General features: G+C 39.5%; 1 protein-coding gene across 5 annotated transcripts in view; it reads left to right on the plus strand.

The window, feature by feature from the left end:
• Positions 1-25,728, plus strand: part of tmem161b (transmembrane protein 161B) — a 63,386-nt gene that overhangs the window by 23,042 nt on the left and 14,616 nt on the right. For 4 of the 5 annotated variants that reach the window (XM_072281257.1, XM_072281260.1, XM_072281256.1 and 1 more), the window contains 8 exons: positions 912-1,068; positions 6,351-6,502; positions 10,803-10,863; positions 11,534-11,674; positions 19,134-19,169; positions 19,391-19,504; positions 20,443-20,617; positions 22,929-23,025. In XM_072281257.1, the coding sequence (XP_072137358.1) occupies positions 912-1,068; positions 6,351-6,502; positions 10,803-10,863; positions 11,534-11,674; positions 19,134-19,169; positions 19,391-19,504; positions 20,443-20,617; positions 22,929-23,025 (933 nt within the window). The remainder of the gene's footprint in view (positions 1-911; positions 1,069-6,350; positions 6,503-10,802; positions 10,864-11,533; positions 11,675-19,133; positions 19,170-19,390; positions 19,505-20,442; positions 20,618-22,928; positions 23,026-25,728) is intronic. The other variant, XM_072281258.1, reaches the window with a different exon arrangement.

Raw genomic sequence — 25,728 nt, forward strand, 5'->3', positions numbered from 1 at the left:
GAATGCCAGGGGCGTGGAGTGGCACGGGTGCAGACACACCCAGCCCCGAGACACCAGGCAAGGTCACTTGATTTCAAACAGTCAGTTGATTGATCATTACAGGATGTCTCTCTGGTGTTTCCCGCTCCCACCCCTCTCCCTGCCACTTCCCACCATCAGTCCACAATGGAGACCCATATCAGATTTATCATATGATATAGAAGCAGAATTAGGCCATTTGGCCCATCGAGACTGCTCCAAAATGACATATTTCATCACTTACATATTTTTGTAGCAGCAGCAGTACAATACAATGCATAAAATTACTACAGTACAGTGCAAAAGTCTTAGGCACCCCAACTATATATACGTGCCCAAGACTTGTGTGCAGTACTATATAATTCAGGGAATGACTTCAGTCGGACTTTGAAAACAAAGAGTATAATATTTTAAACAAATAATTTAACAAAAGATACTCTGCTCCAGCTAAGATTCCATAAGAAAAATAAATAAATAAATAGTAGGTGCCAAGCTTCAGAAATGTTTCTGCCTGTTTTAAGATCATACTCCTGGCAGAACTGCAAAGATTATCTGAACTATTTGTGCTTTAAGTTGTCATAGGTATATTCATTTGGAAATTCATCTTGCTTCATGTCATTTTTAAACTGACTCAAACAAGTATATGTGCCTGTGATGACAGATTGGAAAATGAATGTGTTTTTTCTTTTGTTTACTATCACCAAATGGATTACATAGGAAATGTACGATAAGCTTAGATTGGCATTGTAGTCTGCATTTATCCATGATGGCTTGAATGAAATCTTTACTTACGTTAAAAATCTGTACTGAAAATGGTGTAAATAACTCTTTGAGTTGGGTTTTTTCTGTGAAATAAGTTTAAAAACACCTAATAATTTCCCTTTCCCCTTCAGTTCTGCATTACTTCCCTGAATACCAATGGCTGGTGGATTTTACCGTTTGTGCTACAGTTGTCTACGTCATTACTGAAGCCTACTACAGTCTGACACACCCTCATAATGAGATGAACATCAGTATTGTTTGGAGCCTGCTCGTCCTTACCTTTGTATTGTATCCTTTTAATTACTCCAGAATACTTGTGTTAATAATAAATTATTTAAAATATGTAAAAGAATTAGTTGAAGCTTTGAACTACATTACCTAACTAGAAAGTTGTTTTTTCATTCAATTCATGGACCATTGGGCTATGGTCCAGGTGCAGGATGATGGCACTAGGCAGAATATTATTTTGACATGGACTGGATAGGCTGAAGAACCTTCTTCTGTGCTATAGTGTTGTGACTGTGATCATTTTTGCTAATTCTTTAAGCAGAATCTTCAGTAGTGAAGTTGGGAATATTGCTAGTATCTGAATAATCTTGGCAAACTTCATGCTTTTGTCCAAATTCAAAAGCAGTAATTGGTCAGCTTCTTCATAAATTTAAGCACTAGAAACTTTCAGTTCTGGAAAAGGGGAGTTTTTAAACTGATGTTCTTGTCTACGCCTTGTGGCGCATTGGGTGGCAATTGACGATTCTTTAGCCTTTGTTTTTTTTTTTACAAGGCCAAGTTGCTAGCTTGTTGCTCAACCCAGCATGGATGGAAAGTGTGTAAGGAGCCGGCTGGATTCAAATCGGGGACCATTTGCCTCATTATCTGGTGTGAACGCCACTACACCACTGGCCAGCTAACTGCTATTGAGGTCAAGTGGGGGAAAGAATAATCAGTCATGACTTTCAACCTATTGCCAGAGCTTAGGTCAGTACTTGCCTGGATGTCCCTGAGGGAGCTCTGATTTTCCACTGCTGGCATTGGCAAATGTGGGCGTTCTGCCATGTAAAGAGTTGCACTAACCATTATGCTACCATGCCCTGAGTGTTGCTAGGAAGAGGAGTGGAATTGATGGCTAGGTAACATAGATTTCCTCATGGGCAATAAATACTAAATCTTTATTCTTTCCATTGTTGCAAAAAAGCATCCACTCATTCATTATGTAATGGTATTTATACAAAATTATTGGGGATATTGATAATGTAAATGCAAGCTTGTTTCTTCCACCGAGGTTGGGTGAGACTAGAACCAGAGGTCATGGGTTAAGGGTGGAAGATTTAAGAGGAACATGAGTTGGAACATCTTCACTCAGAGAGTGGTGAAAGTGTGGAATGAGCTGCCAGAGAATGTGGTGGATGCGGGTATGTTTTCAGCATTTAAGACCAATTTGGGCAGGTACGTGGATGGAAGGGTTATGGTCCAGGTGCATATCGTTGGAAATAGGCAGATTAATAGTTTGACGTGAACTAGATGGGGTGAAGGGCCTGTCTTGTGCTGTAGTGTTCTATGACTCTCTGACTCTTGAACTGGGGGGGGGTGGGGGGGTCACTGAACTGTTCCCACAACCTATGGATTCACATTCAAGGACTCCTCATGTTTTTGATATTTATTGCTTTTTTTTTACTTTTTGTATTTGCATAGTTTTGTGTATAGGCTGTTGTGCAGGCTTTCAGTGATTCTTTTGTTTTTATTATGATTGCCCACAAGAAAATGAATCTCAGGGTTCTATAAGGTGACATATGTAATTTGATAATAAACTTACTTTGAACTTTGATTAGATTGACAGCAATGGAGAGACCAAGCAGGATAGTTGCTTGAGAAGGTTAGGTGTAATCAGATTGGAAATGGAAAACAACACTTTAGCTACAAATTAATAGGTAAGAATAAAACCAGGAAATGCCAACCTACCCACCCAGGCAGTAGTGGATAGAAATATTGGTGAAGGATGGCATGGTCAGAAATAGCAACAGTTGTTGGAGACAGGGTGGACGAATAGAACTCCAGTGTCAGTCACATTGGATGTCCTCAGTGATTATTGAACATAATAGTTTTAATGTCCCTGGCAAGGTCAGAAATCTCTGGAGAGTTTCATAAAAGGAGTTCTAGCTAACGTAGTCACAATGGGAAATCTTGCTATTCAGTGAAAAGCCCAAATGTATATAGGCAATGGACATTCAAGGCATGTGATGATGCCCTACTGTCAGATTAGAAAAGGCATCTGTGAGATCTGTGGGTTTAGACCAAAGGAAAAATGGCTGGAGTCACTTGTAACTTTAGTGCTAGGGTGTTTATTAGGTGTGTCAAAAATCAAACTTACACAAATTAGTGAAAATAGTGAGGGGAAGAAAACTGCCAATATTTACAAAAGATATCTACTGGAAAACACAATAATAGCTCTGTACTTATTTTTGTCCACTGTGAACTCCTGGCAGCCCTTGTCTCTCTCCCCTACTGAGGGTGATGTGCTCTTGATTTTTTGTTAGGCACCAGGACATACCATCTTTAATTACCCACAAAGTTAACTTAAGACTATACATGAATTGGAATATGATGCACCCCACAATGTAGTTACACATATTACAAAATAAACAGAAGTTTCTACCTTAAATACAGTATACACATTTACACATTGCTGTTCCTAAAGAAATAGAATATTCCTCCATATATGGCAGAAAAGGCACCATAAAGCCAACCTGAGTACATGAGCTCAGTTTGGGATCCATCCTGAGAATATACCAGAAAAGATAATGAAGCACATACATTCAATGCAGCGAAGAGCAGAATGATGAGGCAGTGTTTTTAACTTTCCACCAGTCACATATCCTTGACTTCTGACCTTGTTACCTTTGATAAGTTAGAGGGATGAATCCTGTTGATGATATCAGTCCACTCCTATGGGTATATGTGAACTTTTTGCCTGAGTTTGGGTTGGCGCAAGCAAAAGATAATCAAGTGTTCTGCATTGTAAGTGGTGCAATTCTATTACAGCTTGGGGCTTTCCAGAATTCAATTCCGGCTCCATCTGTAAGGAGTTTAAGTTCTCCCCGTGAACCAAGTGGGTTTGCTCTGGCTGCTCCAGTTTCTTCCCGCAGTCCAAAGATGTTCTGGTTATCAGTTAATTGGTTATTATAAATTGTCCTGTGATACAGCTAGTGTTGGGTTGCTGGGTGGTGTAGCTTGATTGACCACAAGGGCCAGTTCCGCACTGTATCTCTAAATAAAATAAACAAAGTTTCACCTCATTGATGCTCCTGGGGCAAGGGAGTTAATATTCCTTCTACTGTTTTGTTTGGGTGAAGTTATTAAAATATTATCTGCCAATGTTGTTATGTACTTCCCATTACACACCTAGAATCAGGGCTGAATAATTATTTTCTACTTATTCCTGAACATTTGCTATTCAGAGCTCATGAACATTGTGTTGCTTAGATTCACACAGAACATTTGGTGATTGTATATTGTTATAGATGGTGCTGTGGATTGTAATTAAAACTTCGTTTTGTGCTCTCTGGTGGTTTGTGATGTTATTAGAACTCTGTGATTGAATTACAGCCCTGTAACACCCTTTGCCATGATCATTTTTCTATGCTTTTTTTGGCTTTGTGCAAATGTGTTTTATTTATGAGCCAAATCTTTCTTGAGCAGGCAAGCAATCCATCTATGGTGATGTAATCGTACCCAGAATGCCCTCAGGAATGGTATGCTACTCCCCAGTCACAATAGTGCAAGGCTGATTGCTATTTTACTGTGGCCCACATAGTTAAAAGATATTTATTTATTTATTTAGAGATACAGTGTACAACAGGTCCTTTTGGTTCACTGAGCTGTGCCCCCCAGCAACCCACTGGTTTAACTCAAGCTTAATCACAGGACAATTTACAATGACCAGTTAACTAACTGGTAGCTCTTTGGACCGTGCAAGGAAACCAGAGTATCCAGAGGAAACCCATGTGCTCACGGAAGAATGTACAAACTTTCTTACAGACAATGCCAGAATTGAACTTTGAACTCCGATGCCTCTGGCTGTAAGCATCAAAGTAAATGATATACTAGGGTGGCACATCTTATTTATAAAGAAAAAAATTGCAATGTCGTATTCCATTGAATAAATTGACACATTGGGTGTGGAAAATGTTTTGTACATGAGTACCCAAGACTTTTATTTCATTGCACAGAATAAATTAAACCATATCACTTGGTGCTTATCAGTTGTCTACTCAATTAATGGTGCAAGTGTTATATTTGGAAACCTAATACAGAATTGATTCTTTCCGGTCTCTCTGTGACCACGTGGGTTTCCTTGGGGTGCTCCAGTTTCCTCCCAAATTCCAAAGCTGTACAGTTAGGGTTAGCGAGTTGTGGGCATGCTATGTTGATGCTGGAAATGTGGCGAGAGCTAGAGGTAGTAGACATCATTACTGAAGATAATTTGGGGAAGCCATGCTAGTGTACCATTACACTAACCTGCTATTACAACACTAGCGACCAAGGTTCATTTCCTGCTGCTGTCTGTAAGGAGGTTGTTCATTCTCCCTGTGACCATGTGGGTTTTCTCTGGGTGCTCCAGTTTCCTCCCACATTGCAATAATGTACGCTTAGTGTTCGTGTGTTGTGGGCTTGCTATGTTGGTGCCAGAAATGTGGCAACATTAGCAGGCTGTTCAGTTCAATCCTCACTGATCTGATTTGATGTAAACCATGCATTTCACTGTATGTTTTGATGTAGATGTGACAAATAAAACTCATCTGTATTATTAAAATGCCCCATATGGTTATGAATTAACAACTTAGAGATAATGCATTTCACTGTTGTAATCTGAACTATAAGACTAAATATTTAAAATGCTATTTATCATGTATTATAATAAACTTCATTGAAAACTCTAAAATAAACCCATACTGAAGCCAGTGCTTCCTCCTTTCTGGTCCTGAAGATGGGTCTCGGCCCAAAATGTTGACCGTTAGTTCATTTCCATAGATGCTGCCTAACTTGCCAAGTTCCCCTAGCATCTTGTGTGTTTTGTTTTGGATTTCCAGCATCTGCAGAATTCCTCGTTTTATAACTAGTAAATCTCATCATTATTTAAAGACTTGATAACAATTTGCATACATTTTTGTTTCTCAATCCTTTTAAGTTATTTGCTGTTAAATTAGTTGTTTGCTTTTAAGTTACACTAAGAAAGTAGAAAGCCACTGAGAGAGTGAAACCAAAAACTATCATCAGGTTGAGACTTGGATATGCAATTCCCTCTAGAGACTGAACTGTACTTCATAACAAAACAATGAAAACATATATAGTGTCATATGAAAGAAGGAGAGAAGAAAAAATTATTGGATTCGTTGCATGAATACCGGTGAAATGAAATACCTGATGTTTCAGTAAAGTATCTTGGCTGAAATCATTTGTAGCACTGAAATCAATATCTATTTGTCTCCATATCTGTTTACCACATTGATTTTTTTTTTGCATGATAGTTATTTTGAAATGTTGCTTTTATCTTGTTTTCCTTAACAGTTTATCAGTAAGGTATTATTTTCTCTGACCACTCACTACTTTAAAGTGGAAGAAGGTGGGGAGAGGTCAGTTTGTATCACCTTCGGTTGCTTTTTCTTTGTGAAAGCAATGGCGATCTTAATTGTAACAGAGAACTATTTGGAGTTTGGACTGGAAACAGGTACTTGGGGTGCTAATCCTGACATGTTTAAAAGAAATTTAACCAATGACTACTTTTGGAATATTACATTTTTAATGATATCATTCCACATTTGTATTGCTGTCATTCTTTGGCTGAGAGGTTGGGTGGTGATTGGTGGAAGAGGTAAAGGGCTGAAGAAGATGGAATTTGATACCAGAGGAGATTGGACTTTGGAAGAAAGGGTAGGAGGGGGGACACCAGAGGGAGGTTAGGGAGAAGGGGTGAGAGGGAGCTGCAATGGAAGAGAGATGGGGGGGGGAGGGGAGAAGAAATTACCATAAGTTGAAATCAATGTTCATGCCAACAGGCTGGAGGCTACCCAGACAGAATATGAGGTGTTGCTTGTCCAACCCAAGAGTAGCCTCATTGTGGCAGTGGAGATAAATCAGAAAGGGAAGTAGAATTAAAATCGGTGGCCACCTAGTAAACCTGTCTATTGTGGCTGGCGGAGCGAAGGTGTTCAGCGAAACTGTTTCCCAATTCTGCGTTGGGTCTCACCGAGGCCACACTGGATACAGTACAGGACCCTAGCAAACTTGCAGGTAATGGAGAGTTGGGGAGCGGAGAACTGGAGGGGGCCTGATTAGCTGGAATTACCAGCTGGAAGCATCAGATGGGGAATGGCCAGAGGTAGTTGAATTGTGAAGAGTCAGGGGTGTTTTGTATTTGGTATGATTGATGATTTCAGATGGAGGAAATGGAACACATCACATACAGGATTCCATTTAATTGGGACACATTGAGACGGGTACATTTTAGCCCAATTAAGTGGCTCCCTCAATTAGCCGAAGTTTCATGGGAATAGTTATGTAAATTCATGTACCTGTCATGTTCTTCTGATTTGAACAAAATCAACGCAGCCACCTGGTGCAGATAATGGACTGCCTTCATATAATGCTTTTGGTGATTGCATCCTCCAAATCTTCATTTTCATTGTAACTTTCAAGATGATTTGTTGATACTTAATCCTTCATAGTTTCTAACTTGTTGAAATAGTGAAATAATTTCATTTTCACTCCCTGCCATTTCTGGCATCTCCAAACCTCAGTGCTACAAACTACAGTGAGTAAGACAGTTCTGAAATATGTAGCTACTTATTTATCACCAACTATCAGTGACAAAAATCACTGCACCTTGAGCACAAACACACTCAACTAATGCTATTTATTTGTTGTAAGCACTGTGTCGTGTCTAATGACCACACAAATGTGTGCAACTGATACGAGTCAGCAACAATCACTTGTCCAAGTTAATTAGCATGGTGTCCCAAATACATGAAGAGAATCCTAGCTATTTTCTCAATTTGTTTTTTTGTTCTTTGAGTTATCCCAAATAAGCAGCTGCCACGATTAACGGATGGACAAATTAACCAGAGTCCTCTGTGTATGTAGATTAGTGAAGCAGAGGGAAAATCTTGTTAAATTTTTCAGTCCAGTATCAAAACTTATTGGACACCACTAAAGCCTTTGTAATCATGTTATAAATGATTTAACATAAAGAAAACTGTGTGTAAAATTAAATATTTATTCTTGAAGTTTGTAATTTTAGTAAGTTAAGCATTTTCATGTATTCGTTTAATCCGTGGTGGGGTTTGATACATAATTCCAAGTACAGGATCTAATTGAAACCATTGGATCAATAGTAATTCCCTAGGGTAATTGCACATTTTTGAGCAATGCACAGTAAAAGATGCTTTAATAAAATACACTGTGACTGTAATCCTGGTAATAGCCTGACCTGTAATTTCCTGTAATGTCCCTGTCTCTAAACCCTAACCTTGGGCGCCAAAGTAGTGTAGTAGTTAGTGCGACACTATTATAACGCAGGGCAATGGAGTTCAGTGTTCACTCCCGGCATCCTCTGTAAGGAGTTTGTATTTCCTCACTGTGCAATGTACGGGGTCCCTCCGGGTGCTTCAGTCTCCTTCCACATTTGAAAGACGTACTGATTAAAAAGTTCATTGCTCATTAGAAATTGTCTTGTGATTAGGTTAGGGTTAAATTGATGGGTTGCTCGTGGCACAGCTCAAAAGGCTAGAGGGGCCTGTTCTGCACTGTATTCCTGAACAAATAAACAATAAACTTGAGCCCCCCCCCCCTCAATTTTATAATATTCTGCACAATACATCTACTACTACAGTGAGTACTGGAAGCTGAGCTAGGTTGCATTGAGAAGCAGTGATAGAATAAAACTCCCTGAAAATCCACTATTCAACTGTTCAGAGTTGCTGCTAGTTCTGCAGCTGGTCCACCAGACACCCCCTTAAACGCATCATAGCCCTGACTCCTGCACTTCCTTGGAATTCACTGGAAAGTTTATGATACTGAGAAAATGGCTAATACCAGGGGGTATAAATTTAAGATGATTGGAGGAAAGTATAGGGGATGTCAGAGGTAGGTTTTTTACATAGGGAGTGATAGCATGGAGCACACTGCCGGGGGTAGCGGTAGAAGCAGATACATTAGGGTAGGGATACTCAAGCTAGGGTTCACGAAACCCTCAGTTAATGGTAGGGGTCCGTGCTATTTAAAAGGTTATGCATTAGGAGACTCGAGACATGGATGATAGAAAAATAGAGGGCTATATGAGAGGGGAGGGTTAGATTGATCTTGGAGTAGGTTAAAGGGTTGGCACATTATTGTGGGGGCTTGTACTGTTCTATAGTGTCGCATATAAAAGCTATTAAAAATATAGAGTGTAAAATGTCGAAACAGTCCAGTAAATCAGCTCAATTTAATTGGTTGTAGAGTTTATGAAACTTGAGCTTTTACATCCTAAATAGTGTTATTATTTACTTAAAAATATGTTGCTTCCAAAAATCTCTAAGAAAGTTATTGCACATCTGTTTGTTCTGTGGCTACTTAACCTCATCCTTTTTAATGGTGTTAAACGAGGAGTAAAAAAATGTCTTGTTGAATGAAACTACCTCTTTATAAAGATCAAAATGATAAAAACATAGTTAAACTGAAATGAGGAAATGGGAGTGGGACGTGTGCTGGGAGATAGGACAGAAACAGGGTAAAAAAAAAAAATTGACCTAATTACAGAAAAATTATGATAAAGTTTCTAATGCATCCATTACTGTTTTGTGAATTTTGCATATTTCTATTATCTAATAGATGCAGTATAAAGAAATGTATATAATAAATAGTTATTCGAATGACTTTCCTCTACCTGTATTTAAAAACAAAACTGTAACTGATCGGAATTTCTCTATGATCCTTTAAACCTGTTTGGAAAGTAGTCATTCTATAGAATTGAAGAGATAGCGCCTCTGGTGTCTGTAGCAGTTACTTGAAAACAAACCAAAACTGCTGTGAGACTGAGTGCGGGAGTTGGCACTGTATGACACACTTGCAAAAACTGAGTTCCATATTGAAAAACGTAAGCTCGATCTTTTATGACCAAATCTGCAAAGGTGAACGATCTTATAGTGTTTTCAAAAAAATTAACAAACTAAATTAGCGATATAGTGAAATAAGAGTAATTGGCGTAATTACAAAAAATATCACCCCTGGCTCACTCCCTCTCAACTAAACTAACTAAGACAAAGTGTGAGTACATGACTATACTCTACCACGCCCCAACCCACATGACAAATTACAATACAGACAGAAGATATATACATGGCTCCTACAATGTTCATTTATCCTATCATCCTGTGCTACTGTTACCTTTACAATGGGATCTTGCTTTTCTCAGTCAAATAATGCTTGTTGATTTATAGTTTCCTAAAGCAGATAATTTTCTTTTGTACAATTTTACAAAAACTTAACTGTCTGATTACAGTAATGCAGATGGCAGAATTTAGTCCCTTGCCTATTTTTGATAAATTCAGAAGACACAGGAGCAGAATTAGGCCACCCAGCCCATTGAGTCTGCGGCACCATTTCATCATGGCTGATTTATTATCCCTCTCAATCCTATTCTCCTGCCTTCTCCTTGTAACCTTTAATGCCCTGACTAATCAAGAACCTATCAACCTCTGCTTTAAATATACTGAATGACATGGTCTCCACAGATATCTGTGCCAATGAACTCCAGATTCTCCACCCTGTGGCTAAAATTTTTCCTCATCTCCGTTCTTGAGGTTGATATATTTTTTTTTAAAGTCCGTATCTTGGAAGCATTAAGTTTCTTCAAGTGTACCAAGTGCAAACAATTAGCTTTATGTATTTTAAAAATTACACTTAATATTCCCATTGATATTACCCTGAATGTTACTGGAATTCGTCTCAAATTAACTGTCTTTTTTCTTGTCTTTTCCACCTATATGCAGGGTTTGCAAACTTTTCTGGTGGGGCTATGCAGTTCCTTGAGAAACAAGGCTTGCAATCCCAGTAGGTTTCATAATCTTTCATTTTTGATTACTGTTTTAATATTTTGGTTATTCATGCAATTACTAAAGCAGCTTAAGATGAAAAGCATGATATTTCAAATTGCTGTTGTGCATTTTCTGTTTTACAACGTGCTGTGCAGGTATCAACAGTCTTTTTAGTATTTCCAGTCTATAAGCTTGTGGGTAAATAGAACTTGACGGATTAATATGGCCATGAATATTATCTGTTTTACGGTTTCAAACTTTTTCAACTCAATTGTTAACATTCACAATATCACATAGATGTCCTCAACATACATTCAAGATTTATGCCAGATTTTGTGCACCTTGCCATTGAGTCTGCTGTAATATATGATCTCAAAAGTTTTGGTTTACCTGGAAATACAACATTCAGTTTTGAGCAGACATTCATACACTGAAATTCTACACTGTAAATGTGTTACTAAGATGCCATTGAATCAAAAGGAGATCTTATAGCAGTTTAGCATTTTCTTTTAGTCAGTCACTCAACATCTGAGCTGAGGTTTAGTGTTATCTTTGCTGATTATTTTATCTTATTTTGAACGTGAAGGATGTTGTAACTTCATCTTTTTAATTTCATCTTATGTTATCTTTTTGATGTATCATTTTCAGTGTTTGTATGCATGATCATTTTTAATAATTTATTCCAGAGGTCCTGTTTCAAAACTGACCTTCAAAATGTCACTGGCTATTCTTTGTGGTTTCATTGGTGCTCTTCTGACCTTTCCTGGCCTACGACTGGCTCAGATGCATCTGGATGCTCTGAATCTTGCAAAGGAGAAGCTAACACAGTAAGAAACTTTGTAATTATTATATAAAAAATTAACAGAAATTTCTCCACTTGAAATAAAACACAAAAACTCTACAAGTGCAAGAGATTCTGCAAATGCTGGAAATCCAGAGTAACACACACAAAACACTGGAGGAACTGAGCAAATGAGGCAGCATCTATGGAAGGGAATAAATAATTGAAGATTTGGTCTGGGACCCTTCATTGGGACTGGAAGGAAGGGAGAAGATGCCAGAATAAGGTGGGGAGGGAAAGGAGTTCAAGCTGACTGATAGGTAAAGCCAGGTGAAGGGGAAGGTGAGTGGCTGGGGATGAAGTGAGAAGCCTGGAGGTGGAAAAGGTAAAGGACTGAAGAAGGAATACGATAGGAGAGAAGAGTAGGTTATGGGAGCAAGGGAAGGAGAAGAGGCATTGGGGGAGGTGATAAGCAGGTGAGGCAAAGTGAAGGGATAAGAGGAGAGTCTAAGTGAGGAATGGGAAAAAAGGAAGGGGAAGGGTGGAATTTGATATAGAATAATATCAGTTTATCTTTGTGTCTTTATACCTGTATTTTCATTGAGGGCAAATTAATCTTCAGACAGGGAGAATTAGACTGCTGTTTGAAACTGCACGTGCCAGCCAGTAAGTTTACTCTCTTTTGTGTTGTGTATAGAGCTTTCAGCATCTGTCAGTTCTGCATCATTATTTTAGTTTGCACTTGTATTGGTGCTCTGTTGGGAGGATTTGTTGCTGCTTGGGTTAGGCACAAACCAGTCAAAAATTAATGAAATTATATTTAGTTCAGCTCTCAGGAAGTGTTGTTTGAATTAACTTTTGTCACACTATTTCCACCTTAATGAATGGATTCTGTGACACAAGATGAAAAGACATGGGAGCAGAATTAGATCATTCGACCCATCCAGTGTACACTGCCATTTGATCACAGCTGATGCGTATTCAAGATCAGACGCAAAAAAAAAAAATCTTCTAAACCTGGAAGCAGGTAAAGGATCAGCAGTCACTTGTCTGACTCACCAGTGGCATTCAACTCTGTGCCATTCCAATAACATCCCTTTCTAATCTTCCCTAATCTTCCTCATTAGTTCTAATTTTCAGATTCAGCTATCTGAAAGAAAGTACTTGTGCTGAGGGAGAATATATGTAGGCTTCATCTTCTCTCAGTCCAAGTTCATCATTAAAGAGATTGTCATTGGTGATTACTTATGTCAACTTGTTCCTCTAAAGTGCTGCTCTTAAAGATGAGATCTGATAATATCACTGACGTGTGATTACCGTTCTGAAGCTGATGCAGCTTATGCAGGAACAGGATTGAGGTCTGGAGTACTGTTCCATAAGTTAATTGGTCCACTCAACTCTGTGTGTTCTTTCACTGTTAATTACAAATGAGGTTCTCCCATGCTGATGCTGGGAGAGTCTTTTCTAATTTTGATGTCCCACAAAAGGTGGTTGTTGGTGCTTATCACTGCATTCTTCAAACTTCAGTGATTTACTTATTTCATTTAAAGATCCGGCACAGAGTAGATCCTTCCGGCCCTTTGAGCCGCATTGCCAGCAACATCCAGTTAAACCCTAGTCTAACATGGGATAATTCACAACAACTAATTAACTTACTAACCGCTACGTCTTTTGACTGGGAGGAAACTGGAGCACCCGAAGAAAACCCACAAGCTCCTTACGGGTTGCACCGGGATTGAATTCCAAAATCCAGCACACCGAGTTGTAATAGTGCCAATCTCAGACACATAATGGATGCCAGAAACCTGTACAGGATTTTTGCATGCATCGTTCTTGTTTCTCAGACTATCTGTTCTGTGGATTGGTCTTGTGACCAAAACCTGCCCTTCTGTTCAGGGATAAATTCTATAGGCCAGACATCTGTAATTAGTTCAATTAGTGAATATTGTATTAATGGTAAGACTCTTGGCAGTGTGGAGGATCAGAGGGATCTTGGGGTCTGAATCCATAGGACACTCAGAGCAGCTGCGCAGGTTGACTCTGTGGTTAAGAAGGCATACAATGCATTGGCCTTCATCAATCGTGTTATTGAGATTAAGAGCCGAGAGGTAATGTTGCAGCTATATGGGACCCTGGTCAGACTCCACTTGGAGTACTGTGCTGCTCTGGTCGCCTCACTACAGGAAGGATGTGGAAACCATAGAAAGGGTGCAGAGGTGATTTACAAGGATGTTGCCTGGATTGGAGAGTGTGCCTTATGAAAGCAGGTTGAGTGAACTCGGCCTTTTCTCCTTGGAGCGGGGGAAGATGAGAGGTGACCTGATCGAGGTGTATAAGATGATGAGAGGCATTAATCGCATGGATAGTCAGAGGCTTTTTCCCTGGGCTGAAATGGCTAGTATAAGAGGACACAGTTTTAAGGCGCTTGGAAGTAGGTACAGAGGAGATGTCAGGGGTAAGTTTTTTACGCAGAGAGTGGTGACTGCATGGAATGGACTGCCGGCAGTGGTTACGATAAGGTCTTTTAAAAGACTCCTGGACAGGTACATGGAGCTCAGAAAAATAGAGGGCTATTGGTAACCCTATGTAATTTCTAAAGTAAGAACATGTTTGACGCAGCTTTGTGGACTGAAGGGATGGTATTGTGTGTTTCTAATTTCTTGTTGTCAGAAGACTAGTGAATGCTGTAGCTCAAGCGGTCAAGAAGCTAAGGTGTGCGCTGCTGCACGGGAAGACTTTCATTGGTGCTTCAGACACTGCACTGCTTTCTTGAAACAAAATGTCATTTGGATGTTGGGAAACACTATTAGTAATCTAACATTTGGAAACAAGCTGTTGTTGCAGATGTTTTTTATTCTCATGCTGCTCCTTCTGGAGATTTCTTTTGTCTAAAATGTATACATATTCTACGCACAGCAGGTCCTTGGTTCATTGTCAAGACTGGAAGTATCAGAGCATTGAACATAGAACAGTACAGGCCCTTTGGCCCACAATGCTGTGCCGACCTTTGACCCTACTCCCTCATTAATCTAACAATTCTCTCCTACATAGCCCTTCATTTTTCTTTCATTCATGTGCCTACCTGAGTTACTTAAATGCTCCTAACGTATCAGCTTCTACCACCACCGCTTGGCCGGGCATTTCAGACACCCACCGCTCTGTGAAAAGAACTTGCTGTGCTATATTGTGTTATTTGTCCATTGTTCTCCATATTAATCTATTTCTTGAATTTAATCAATAACCAAACTTTTAAAGGTTTAAAAGATAAAGATTAGCCTTATTTGTCACATGTACATCAAAACATACAGTGAAATGCATTCTGAGCTGTGCTGGGGACAGCCCATAAATATTGAGTATTAGCTGCAGAATATTTTGGGGTGGTTCTGAATAAGTATTTGCAATTTCAGCCTTCATATCTTCTTGTACACAAGCTTATCTTCAGTATTTTTATCTTGATAATAAATCTATTGCTTCTTGCTTGATGATGGTGAAGATCACAGAAGACTATTCAACCCAGGGTATTGGGTATTTGCACACGGGTGTACAGAACCCAACCAGCTAATCCACACATAGGTCTGTATCTCTGCATATATGTGTATAACAGCTAAATTTCAATAGGAATTTGAGGAGATTTGGTATGTCACCAACGACTTTAGCAAATGCCCACATATGTACAGTGGAGAACATTCCAACTGTTTGCATCTCCATCTGGCATGGAGGGGCCACTACACAGGATTGGAAAAAGCTGTAGAGGGTTGTAGACTCAGCGAGCTCCATCAAGGGCACCAACCTCTTCATGTAGAGGACATCTTCAAAAGGCAATGTCTCAAGAAGGGGACACCCATCACTAAGAATCCCCATCACCCAGGACATGCCCTCTTCTCATTGCTACCATCAAGGAGGAGATACAGGAGCCTGAAGATACTCATTGAACATTGTGGGTACAGCTTCTTCCCGTCCACCCTCAGATTTCTGAATGGACAGTGAACCCATGAACACTACGTCACTATTAAACAGCAAATTTCATGACATATGTCAATGGTAGTAAATTTTATTCTAATTCTAGATATTAACTGTGGGTGGTTCATTTTTCTAAATTTCTGATCTCCCTGTTGTTTTAAATCTGTATCCCTGGTCCTTGATCCCTGTACAAAGGTAAATAGTTTACCTTTATACATACCTAGGCTCTGAATAACTTGAATATTTATACATTTATACATGTTTATGCATACCTTTATAAATTTATACATACCTAGGCTCAGAATAACTTGAAAAGCTGTTAGGGTCTTTCAAAGAAGTTAAGCAAATTATTGAGTATTTCAACACTACCAATTTTATTTGTGAGTATAGGCTATGGAATACATCCTGACATTTGTGTGTTATTTTGAAATATTCATTTGCATTGACTCTTGACAATACAAATACAGCAGTGGCTGCCTTCCCTAGAGCAGACTTGGGGCCATACTGAATCTTCGGGCTGGACAGAAGCAGCGGGGCCCAGGCCTGAGAGCTGATGACGAACCAATGTTATGTCGATCTAAGCGACGAGCCAGATGAAAAGTTTAAGACGTTGTGGTCGAGTGCAGAGTACAAACCAGTGTTCAGATCACTACTTCAGGAGGCTTTACTCGCCACAGCACTGAACTGACTCTGTAGCTGTGGCCTGGAGCCACTGGGTTCCTGGACCGGCTGCAGTGCTGAACTGTCTATGTTGTTGTTCTGGGGTCTCTGCAGTTCATGTCTATTGTTTGCTTGCTTTCTTAAAGATTATTTTCAAGACTTGTTCTTCTTTGCACATTGGTCTTTATGGTGTGGGTTTTTTTATAAATTCTATTGCATTTCTTTGTTTTGTGGCTGCCTGCAAGAAGATGAATCTCAAAGTATGATATACGTACTTTGATAATATATTTTGAACTTTGAAATTAGGTAAAAATTTTAATGGCATAGCTTTCCCCTCCAGTTATTCAACTATTGATATGGCAGCTGGACATGCCTCTTGTTTAGTGTCAAAATTAATAGAAGTGAAATGCCACATCCAGTATAATCCTATTGGCTGTAGGTACCACCATACCTTCCCTTTTCAAACTATCCTTGACCTTGGTTCTGTATTTTTAGAGCTCTTTTATCTCAGTTTGTCTGTATATATATTTGGAATCTTGAATATTGTTCTCTCATGTAAACTTTCCAAGATGTCAGATTTTGATTATACTTTCTGCAATTGAAATTTACCTACTGTAAATTAATCACTTTATCATTTGTTATCTTGACTACACAATATTCTTATTGCAGAGTACATTTCCAAATCATTCATCCACTATGTGAATGTTTGAGGCAGTTTGCTTCTTGACTGGAATGTGGCCTCTATTTACATTTCATAATATCACTTTTCTTCCCTGTCACCTTCAGTGAAACTGAGGGTGACAAACCTTTAGCATTACTTCTGTTGTCCTACAGGTTTCTCAGTAATATGAATCTGTGGTTTTTTAAATCATGATACTGAACAAAATCAACAGAAAGTACTTATGAAAAAATAGGGATAAGTAATATCTATTCTGGAAAGCAAAATATGAACTTTATTTGAAGCCTTGACTCAGTGATAACATGTAATATTTTAACACTACTGAAAGTCTAGAAGGCAGAAGGTCATGAATTCAGGTTCTACTAACAGTTCACAGCATAGCTTAAGAGAATATTATACTATTGTAATCTTTATGATGACAATTTAATAAAAGCTTTCTCAATTTTGTGAGCTGGAAGTAAAAACAAAACCAAGTAGCATTTTTTACAGAGCAGAATCCCTTTCTAAAATCCGTGACTTTTATCATTTATCAATTGGCATTATTGAAATAGATTATTTAGTAATTATTTAACATCTTGATATGTGTAAATTAGCAGCTACTTCTAGTTGCATTACAACAATAATAAAACTTCAAAAATACAATGTTGAGAGTGAAGTGCATTGATGCCTCTTGTGATAATCTGCATTTTCTTAGATATTTCTCTCACACATCGAGCAAGTCATTCGGCCTTTGAATGAAAACATTTAAATCTTTCACTTCGTGCAGATGCTAAGTGGTTTGGCATTTTATGTTTTTATAAAAGCCACTCAATTCAAAGTAAATCTACTACTAATGTATAGACATGTCACAATACACAACCTTGAGATTCATTTTCTTGATGGCATTCACAGTAGATACAAGAAACAGGGTGGAACAGGGGTTCCCAACCTTTTTTATGCCATGGATCCGTACCATTGGGCAAAAGAATCAATGAAAGACCACGCCCAACAGGATGGACAAACAATCAATGTGCAAACACCAACAAACTGTGAAAATAAAAATAGAAAATAATAATAAATAATTAAGCAAGAAATATCAAGAACATGAGATGAAGAGTCCTTAAAAGTGAGTCCATAAGTTCTGGGAACAGTTCGATCTTGGGGTGAGTGAAGTTATCCCCTCTGGTTCAAGGGCCTGATGGTTGGGGGGTAATAAATGTCCCTGATCCCAGTGGTATGAGTGAGTCCTGAGGCTCCTGATGGCAGCAGTGAGAAGAGGGCATTACTCTCAGAAGCAGAATTGACACGTAGCAGTTCCGAAAGACAGCTCGCCACTAAGTTCACAATTAGAGATGGCCAATAAATGGCTTAACCATTGTATCTGATCCCATCTGTGCCTTGGTACTCAAGTACTCTTAATACATGTCAACATAGCATTTACCTTTCTAAATGTTTACTGCATCCTCATCTTTAGATTTGGATGACTTGTGCCCAAAGAATTCTTGGTCGCTTTGAATATCAAGTCACTGTTTAAAACATATTCTGCTTTCCTCTCTTATGCTCTGAAAGAAATTACTTCACATTTTTGAACATTACATTCAACTTGTCATATTCTCGCTCCCTTACATAGCTTGTCAGTATCCACTTGAACCCTCTTTGCCTCTGTCCATTCACAGTCCCTTCCAGTTTTGTGTCATCTGCACAAATGTAGATGAGCACAAGCTATGATTCATACATGGTTTGAATCAGTTTGCCAATCTGAAAAAGATCCATTTATTCCCAGTCCTTGCTTCTTGTGTCCCAACCAATTTCCAATCATATCAGTACATTACCCACAATTCTAAATTCTAACCTTGTTGACCAACCTGTTTTGCAGAACGTTATAAAAATTCCTTTGAAAATTCTAAATTTTGCAATGTCCTGTAGTTCACCCCTATCTGTAGCTCTCTAAAACTGGTTAGGCCACACTTGGAGTATTGTGTTCAGTTCTGGTTGCCTCATGATAGAAAGGATGTGGAAGCTGCAGAAATGGTGCAGAGAAGATTTCTAGGATGCTGCCTGGATAAGAGAGCATGTCCTATGAGGATAGGTTGAGTAAGCTGAGGCTTTTCCCTTTGGTGCGAAGGAGGTTGAGAGGTGACTTGATAGAGCTGTTTTTGTACATTTGTTATCATTTGATCTTCAACACAGTTAAAAGTTTAAATCAACATACAATTTTTCCTTTTAGAACAAGACAAAATTATCTTTCTCTAACGTTTATAATGTAAGTATGCTCACAAGTTCCTGTCCTGATTTTTGTAACACTTTTGTTTAAAAATATTTCTGTTGAATGATTTGCAGAATGTCAGAGTCTGTGGATTATTATCTCTTTGTGTTCTCCGACTGGTCTTAGTTCGCCAACACCTGCAAGCGTACCTAAATATTTTAAAACGTAATAAGATGCCTTCTTAATCATATGCATTGTTTGGATTTTCTGACTTGTAGGACTTTGCTTCATGTGAACTTCCTCTCGCCACTAATCATGGTACTTCTGTGGGTGAAACCTATTACAAAAGACTATATCATGAATCCACCACTTGGCAAAGAAAGTATTCCTTTGTGAGTACATGTGATGAAGAATTTACTTGCATCATAAATAGTACGATATTTGGTGTTTTTCTCTACTTGGACTTTCTGTGTGACTTCTAGTTTGACTTTCTGCTTTCTTACTTGTTGAGCGTTTCTACAAAAACATAGTAGAAGTTAAAGTTTGGCCTTTGAGCTGGTGTGATCTGCTGAATCATAACTCCAAAGTGATTTATTACTCCGTTCCTTGAGCATTTATGCTAAGTTAAGATCACTCTGATGAACTGCATCCTGATATTCCTGAGAAATAATTTGTATAATTTGGTTGCGGGGAGATTTTATAGAGGTATACAAAATTATGAGGGAATAGATGGGGTAAATGCAATCAGGCTCTTTCCACTGAGGTTGGTTGGGACTACAACTAGAAGTCATGGGTTAAAGTTGAAACATTTAAGGGGAACGAGAGGGGAAACTTCTTCACTTAGAGGGTCGTGAGATTGTGGAATGAGCTGCCAGTGCAAGGGTTGCATGCGATTTTGATTTCAACGTTTAAGAGAAGTTTGGGTAGGTATGTGGATGGGAGGGTTATGGAGGGCTATGGTCCCAGTACAGGTCAATGGGAGTAGGCAGATTAATGGTTTGGCACAGATTAGATGGGCCAAAAGGGCTATTTCTGTGCTGTACTTTTCTACAACTCTACCAAACATTTATTTTATTTCCTCCTCCATGTGAACATTGAGGTGGTAATTCCAACCACATTGAGTTATCTTCGCTGAGGAAAATGGGTACAACATTATTTTAGTACATTTGTTATCATTTGATCTTCAACACAGTTAAAAGTTTAAATCAACATACAATTTCACCTTTTAGAACAAGACAATTATTTTTCTCTAATGTTTATAAAGTGGGTATGCTGATGTTGTGATTTTTGTAACTTTTGTTTAATAATACTTCTGTTGAATGATTTACAGAATGTCAGAGTCTACGTACGATTCATTGCGACTGTGGATTATTATCGCTCTCTGTGTTCTCCGACTGGCCTTAATTCGCCAACACCTGCAAGCGTACCTAAACTTAGCACAAAAGAGTATAGAACAAATGAAGAAAGAGGCAGGGCGGATCGGTACAAAGGATCTGCAAAAGATGGTAAGAAAATGCGGAATGGTTAAATGTCTGAGGTGGACAGGAGCAACAGGAGAGTAGGACAGAAAAGATGTGAGGTTCGTTAATACGAGCTGTGGAAGTGAGGCCATGTGTTGGGGAAAGATAACTGAACTTTGTACTAATGTTGAGTTCATGACGGGGCAAAAAGGCGTATTTGCAACACATGATTACTTTACAGGTTTCATTTTCCACACAAGAAAGGATGTGCTGACATTGGAGATGGTTCTAAGGACGTTCATGAATATGATTTCAGGATTGTAAAGCTTATCATTTGAGGAGCATTTGATGGCTCTGGTCCTGTACTCACTGGAATTCAGAAGAATGAGAGGGGTATCTCCTTGAAACCTATCCAAAAAAAAGTGGACGTGGAGAGGATGTTTCTTATGGTGGGGGAGTAAAGACCAGAGGGGACAGCCTCAGAATAGAGGAATGTCCATTTAGAGTGGAGACAAGGAGGAATTTCTTTAACCAGAGAGTGGCAAATGTGTGGAATTCGTTGGCACAGGCAGCTGTGAAAGCCAAGTCATTGGATATACTTAAGGCAGAGGTTGCTAGATTCTTGAAGGGATACGGGGAGAAGGCAGGAGATTGGGGCTGAGAGGAAAATGGATCAGCCATGATGAAATGGCAGAGCGGGCTTGATGGGCCAAATGACCTAATTCTGCTCCTAAAGCTTATGATCTTTATACTAAAACAGAACACTGAAAATCATTAACTTTTGATTTTCTCTAGAAAAGAAAATACATGAGAGAATGAGTGGGATTTTGCAAGGTAATGACAGCAAAATTGTCACTATTTGCCGTCATTATTCCATGTTGGGGTCTCCATGCATGCTTGTGCAAGCACAAAATCTCTGAAGTCTGAAGCAGAATTTCACTGATGTACAACATGGCATTTGGTTTGTAGCAGCAGTACAGTCCGAAACGTCAAAAAAAAATTGCTCTAAGTTACAGAAAGAGAAATAGTTAGTGTTCATGGACCGTTCAGAATTGTGATGGTGAAGCTGTTCCTAAAACGTTGAGTGCATCATTATTGAACCATCAGTGTGTGTGAAAATGCTGGAGTTATCATAAAATTCAGCTTAGGAGAGGGACGTGGGTTTTATTTTACCACACTAGTGTTTTCATTCACTGGAGAATTGTTCATAACAACTGCACAGTCAGCTCCTACAGTGAATGCTGAATGGACAAGTTAGGTGTACTGTTGTGAAAGAGTTACAATAGTTTCGTATTCTACAAGTATCTGAAACGTACGGCTTTGAGATGGAATGTATGCAATTCTGTCAATGAGTTTAGTGAAATTTGTGAATGATACCAAGATTGGGGGTATAGTAGATAGTAATGAAGGCTAGCAAAACTTACAGCAGGATCTGGAAAAGTGGGCTGAAAAATGCCAGAAGGAATTTAATGCAGACAATTGTGAAGTGCTGCACTTTGAGAGAACAAACAGGGGTAAGATTTGCACAGTGACTGGTAGGGCTCTGAGGAGTTAAAGAGATTGTGGAATACAGGTCCATAATTCCATGAAAGTGACTATACAGGTAGATAGGGTTTTAAAGAGAGCCTTTGACACTTTGGCCTTCATAAATCAGAGCATCGAGTACAGAAGTTGGGATATTATGCTGAAGTTGTATAAGATGTTGGTGAGGCTAAATTCAGAGTATTGTGTCAACTTCCAGTCACCTACCTACAGGAAAGATATCAATAAGGTAAAAAGAGTACAGAAAGTTTACAAGGATGTTGCCAGAACTTGAAGATTTGAGTTATAAGGAAAGGTTGACTAGGTTTGGACTTTATTCTATGGAGGGTAGGAGATTTTATAGAGGTATGCAAAACTGAGGGGTGTAGATAGGGTAAATTCAAACAGACTTTTTCAAATGAAGTTAAATGAGACTAAAGCTAGAGGTCATAGGTTAAGGGTGAAAGGTCAAGCATTTAAGGGAACCCTGAGGGGAAATTTCACTCAGAGGGTGGTGCAATGGTGGCAACAGAAGTGGGGGAATGCATGTTCAATAGGAACATGTATAAGAAGCTTTGATAAGTACATGGATGGGAGGGATATGGAGAGCTACGGTCTAGGGCAGGTTGATGGGAGTAGGTAAGATAGTAGTTCAGAATGGACAAGATGAACTGATGGGCCTGTTTCTATGCTGTAGTGTCCTATGACAATAGAAGAAATTAACTATCTGCTAAGAATTGAACGTAAGAAGGTGATGTATCTTCAGGACTTTTTTTAAAATCATGTAGCTCATCGATGAGCATAAAATAACTTAGCGTTGTTCCTTTGCTTGAAGGTTGCCCGGGTGTTCTATTACCTTTGTGTGATTGCACTTCAATATGTGGCACCAGTGATTATGCTTCTTCATACAACACTGCTTTTAAAAACCCTGGGTAAGTGTGAAATATTGGTACACACAAGAAATTCTGTGGATGCTGGAAATCCAGAGCAACACATACGAAATGGTAGAGGAACTCGACAGGTCAAGCTGCATGGAAATGAATCAACAGGATGTTTTGGGCCTAGACCCTTCATCAGGATATGAAGTTTCTCCAGCATTTTGTGTGTGTGTGTTGCTCTGAAATATTGATATATTCTCTTTTCAAATTCAATTGAAATAGAATATTGATGGATCTAAGTTCTCAATAATTTTATTCCTCGATGATTTGATGGTAAAGATTAGAACCTAAAATGAAATTTCACGTGACCCTTATCGAGGGGGTGGGGGTTAAGCAGTTGCTCCACCTTGCTCAAAGGTGACCAGCAGGCGAGTGGAGGGAATGAGTGCCTTGTATCTCCTTTGGTATCTCCACTCCACCACCCCATCAGGATTATTATAAACACAAGAGATTCTGCAGATGCAGGAAATCCAGAGCAGCAGACACACAGGTCTGGCAGCATCTATGGAGAGGAATAAAGAGTTTGGGCCAAGGTCCTTCGTCAGGACTGGAAAGGAAGGGGGAAGATGCCAAAATAAGGTGGTGGATGGAGGGGAAGGGGGATCAGATAGAGGATGACAGGTGAAGCCACGCGTTGGGAGAGGAGGGGTTGAATCGGAGAAACTGATGGGTGATAAGTAGAAAAGGCTAAAGGGCTGGAGAAGGAATTTGAATGGAGAGCTTTGTGGAGCATGAGAGAAAGAGAAGGAAGAGGGGCACCAGGGGGAGTTGATGAGTAGGTGAGGAGAAGATGTAAGAGGCCTGAGTGTGGAATTAAAGAAGAGGGAAGGGGGAGCGGAAAAATATCACTGGAAGTTGTTCACACCATCAGATTGGAGGTTACCTAGATAGAACATGAGGTTTTGATCCTCCACCCTGAGAGTGGCCTCATCGTGGCTGAAGAGGAAGCCATGGACCAACATGTTGGTCTAGGAATGGTGATAGGAATTAATATGGTTGGCCACTGGGAAATCTTACTTTTAGCGGATGGAGGAGAGGTGCTCGTCAAAGCCGTCCCTGACCTACATCGTGTCTCACCAATATAGAGGAGGCTGCATCGGGAGCACCAGGTAAAACAGATGACCCCAGCAGATTACCTCACCTGGACGGAATTTTGGGCCCTGAGTGGAGGTGAGGGAGGAGGTGAATGGACACCTGTAGCATGTCTGCCACTTGCAAGGATAAATGCCAGAAGGGAGATCAGTGGGGAATGATGACTGGACAAGGGGTTCGTGGAGGGAGTGATCCTTGCAGAAAGCAGCATGTGGGGAGGAGGTAAAGATGTGTTTGGTGGTAGGATCCTGTAGAAGGCCGAAGTTGTGATGTGTTGGATGTTGAGGATACCAGTATTTTGTGTGTGTTGTTCAGATTTATTATCAGTGATGTATTCATGAAATTTGTTGTATCTGGCAGTATTACAGTGTAATACTTAAAATGTACTATAAGTTACAAAAAGTGTGTGTATATGCACAAGTAGTGCAAAAGGAACAAAAATAATGAGGTAATGTTCATGGGTTCATTGTCTGTTCAGAAATCTGATGGTGGAGGGGAAGAAGCAGTTCCTGTGTGTCTTCAGGCTCCTGTAACTCCTCGAAGATAGTAATGAAAAGAGGGCATGTGCTAGGTGATGGGGGTTCCTAATGATAGATGCCCTCTTCTTGAGTCATCGCCTTTTGAAGATGTCCTCATTGGGAAGGCTAGTGCCCGTGTTGGAGCTGGCTGAGCTTATAACTTTTTGCAGCAATTTCTGATCCTCCGCACCAGATGGTGATACAGTCAATTTGAATGCTGTCCATGGTACCAGGTTCATAGTTAATTCTAGCCATGATGGACCATGATCATCACAGACATGAGTGCAAGGGGTGGTGGTCATTGAGGCAGCTGTCCCTGCTCTTCTTGGAATCCGGTATGATTGATGGCATTTTGAAGCAGGTGGGAAGCTCTGCAACAATGAACGACTGTAGATGTCCTTGAACAGGTGTTTGAACACCTGTGCAGCTGTTTGTAGGAGAGTAGAATAAAAAGATACGGAAGCAAGCAGAATAAACACTAGCATTATTTGTCCTTTCAACTTGAAGACTAGATGAATTTTCAGTCAGTGGTCACTCTGTTAGATACACCTGTCATCCTGCTTGTTAATGCAAATATCTAATGAACTAATTATGTGGCAGCAACTCAGTGCATAAAAGCATGCAGACATGGTCAAGAGGTTCAGTTGTTCAGGTCTACCATCAGAATGGGGAAGAAATGTGATCTAAGTGACTGACTGGAATTATTTGCCTTTCAAGATGGTTTGAGTATCTCAGAAACTGCTGATCTGGGATTTTCATGCACAACAGTCTCTAGAGTTTATATAGAATGGTGCAAGAAACATAAAACATCCAGTAAGCAGCAATTCTGTGTGAAAAATCACCTTGTTAATGAGAGAGGTGAGATGGGAGTGGTCAGACTGTTTCAAGCTGATGGAAGGCAACGGTAACTCAAATAACCACATGTTACAACAGTGGTGTTCAGAAGAGCATCTCTGAACACACAACCTGTCGAACCTTAAAGTGGGTGGGCTACAGCAGCAGAAGACCATGAATGTATAGTCAGGGGCTGCTTTGTTAGGTACAGAGAGGTACCCAATAAAGTGGTCACTGAGTGTATATTTATGTC

The sequence above is a fragment of the Mobula birostris genome, chromosome 17, assembly GCF_030028105.1.
Source record: "Mobula birostris isolate sMobBir1 chromosome 17, sMobBir1.hap1, whole genome shotgun sequence".
NCBI lineage: Eukaryota > Metazoa > Chordata > Chondrichthyes > Myliobatiformes > Myliobatidae > Mobula > Mobula birostris.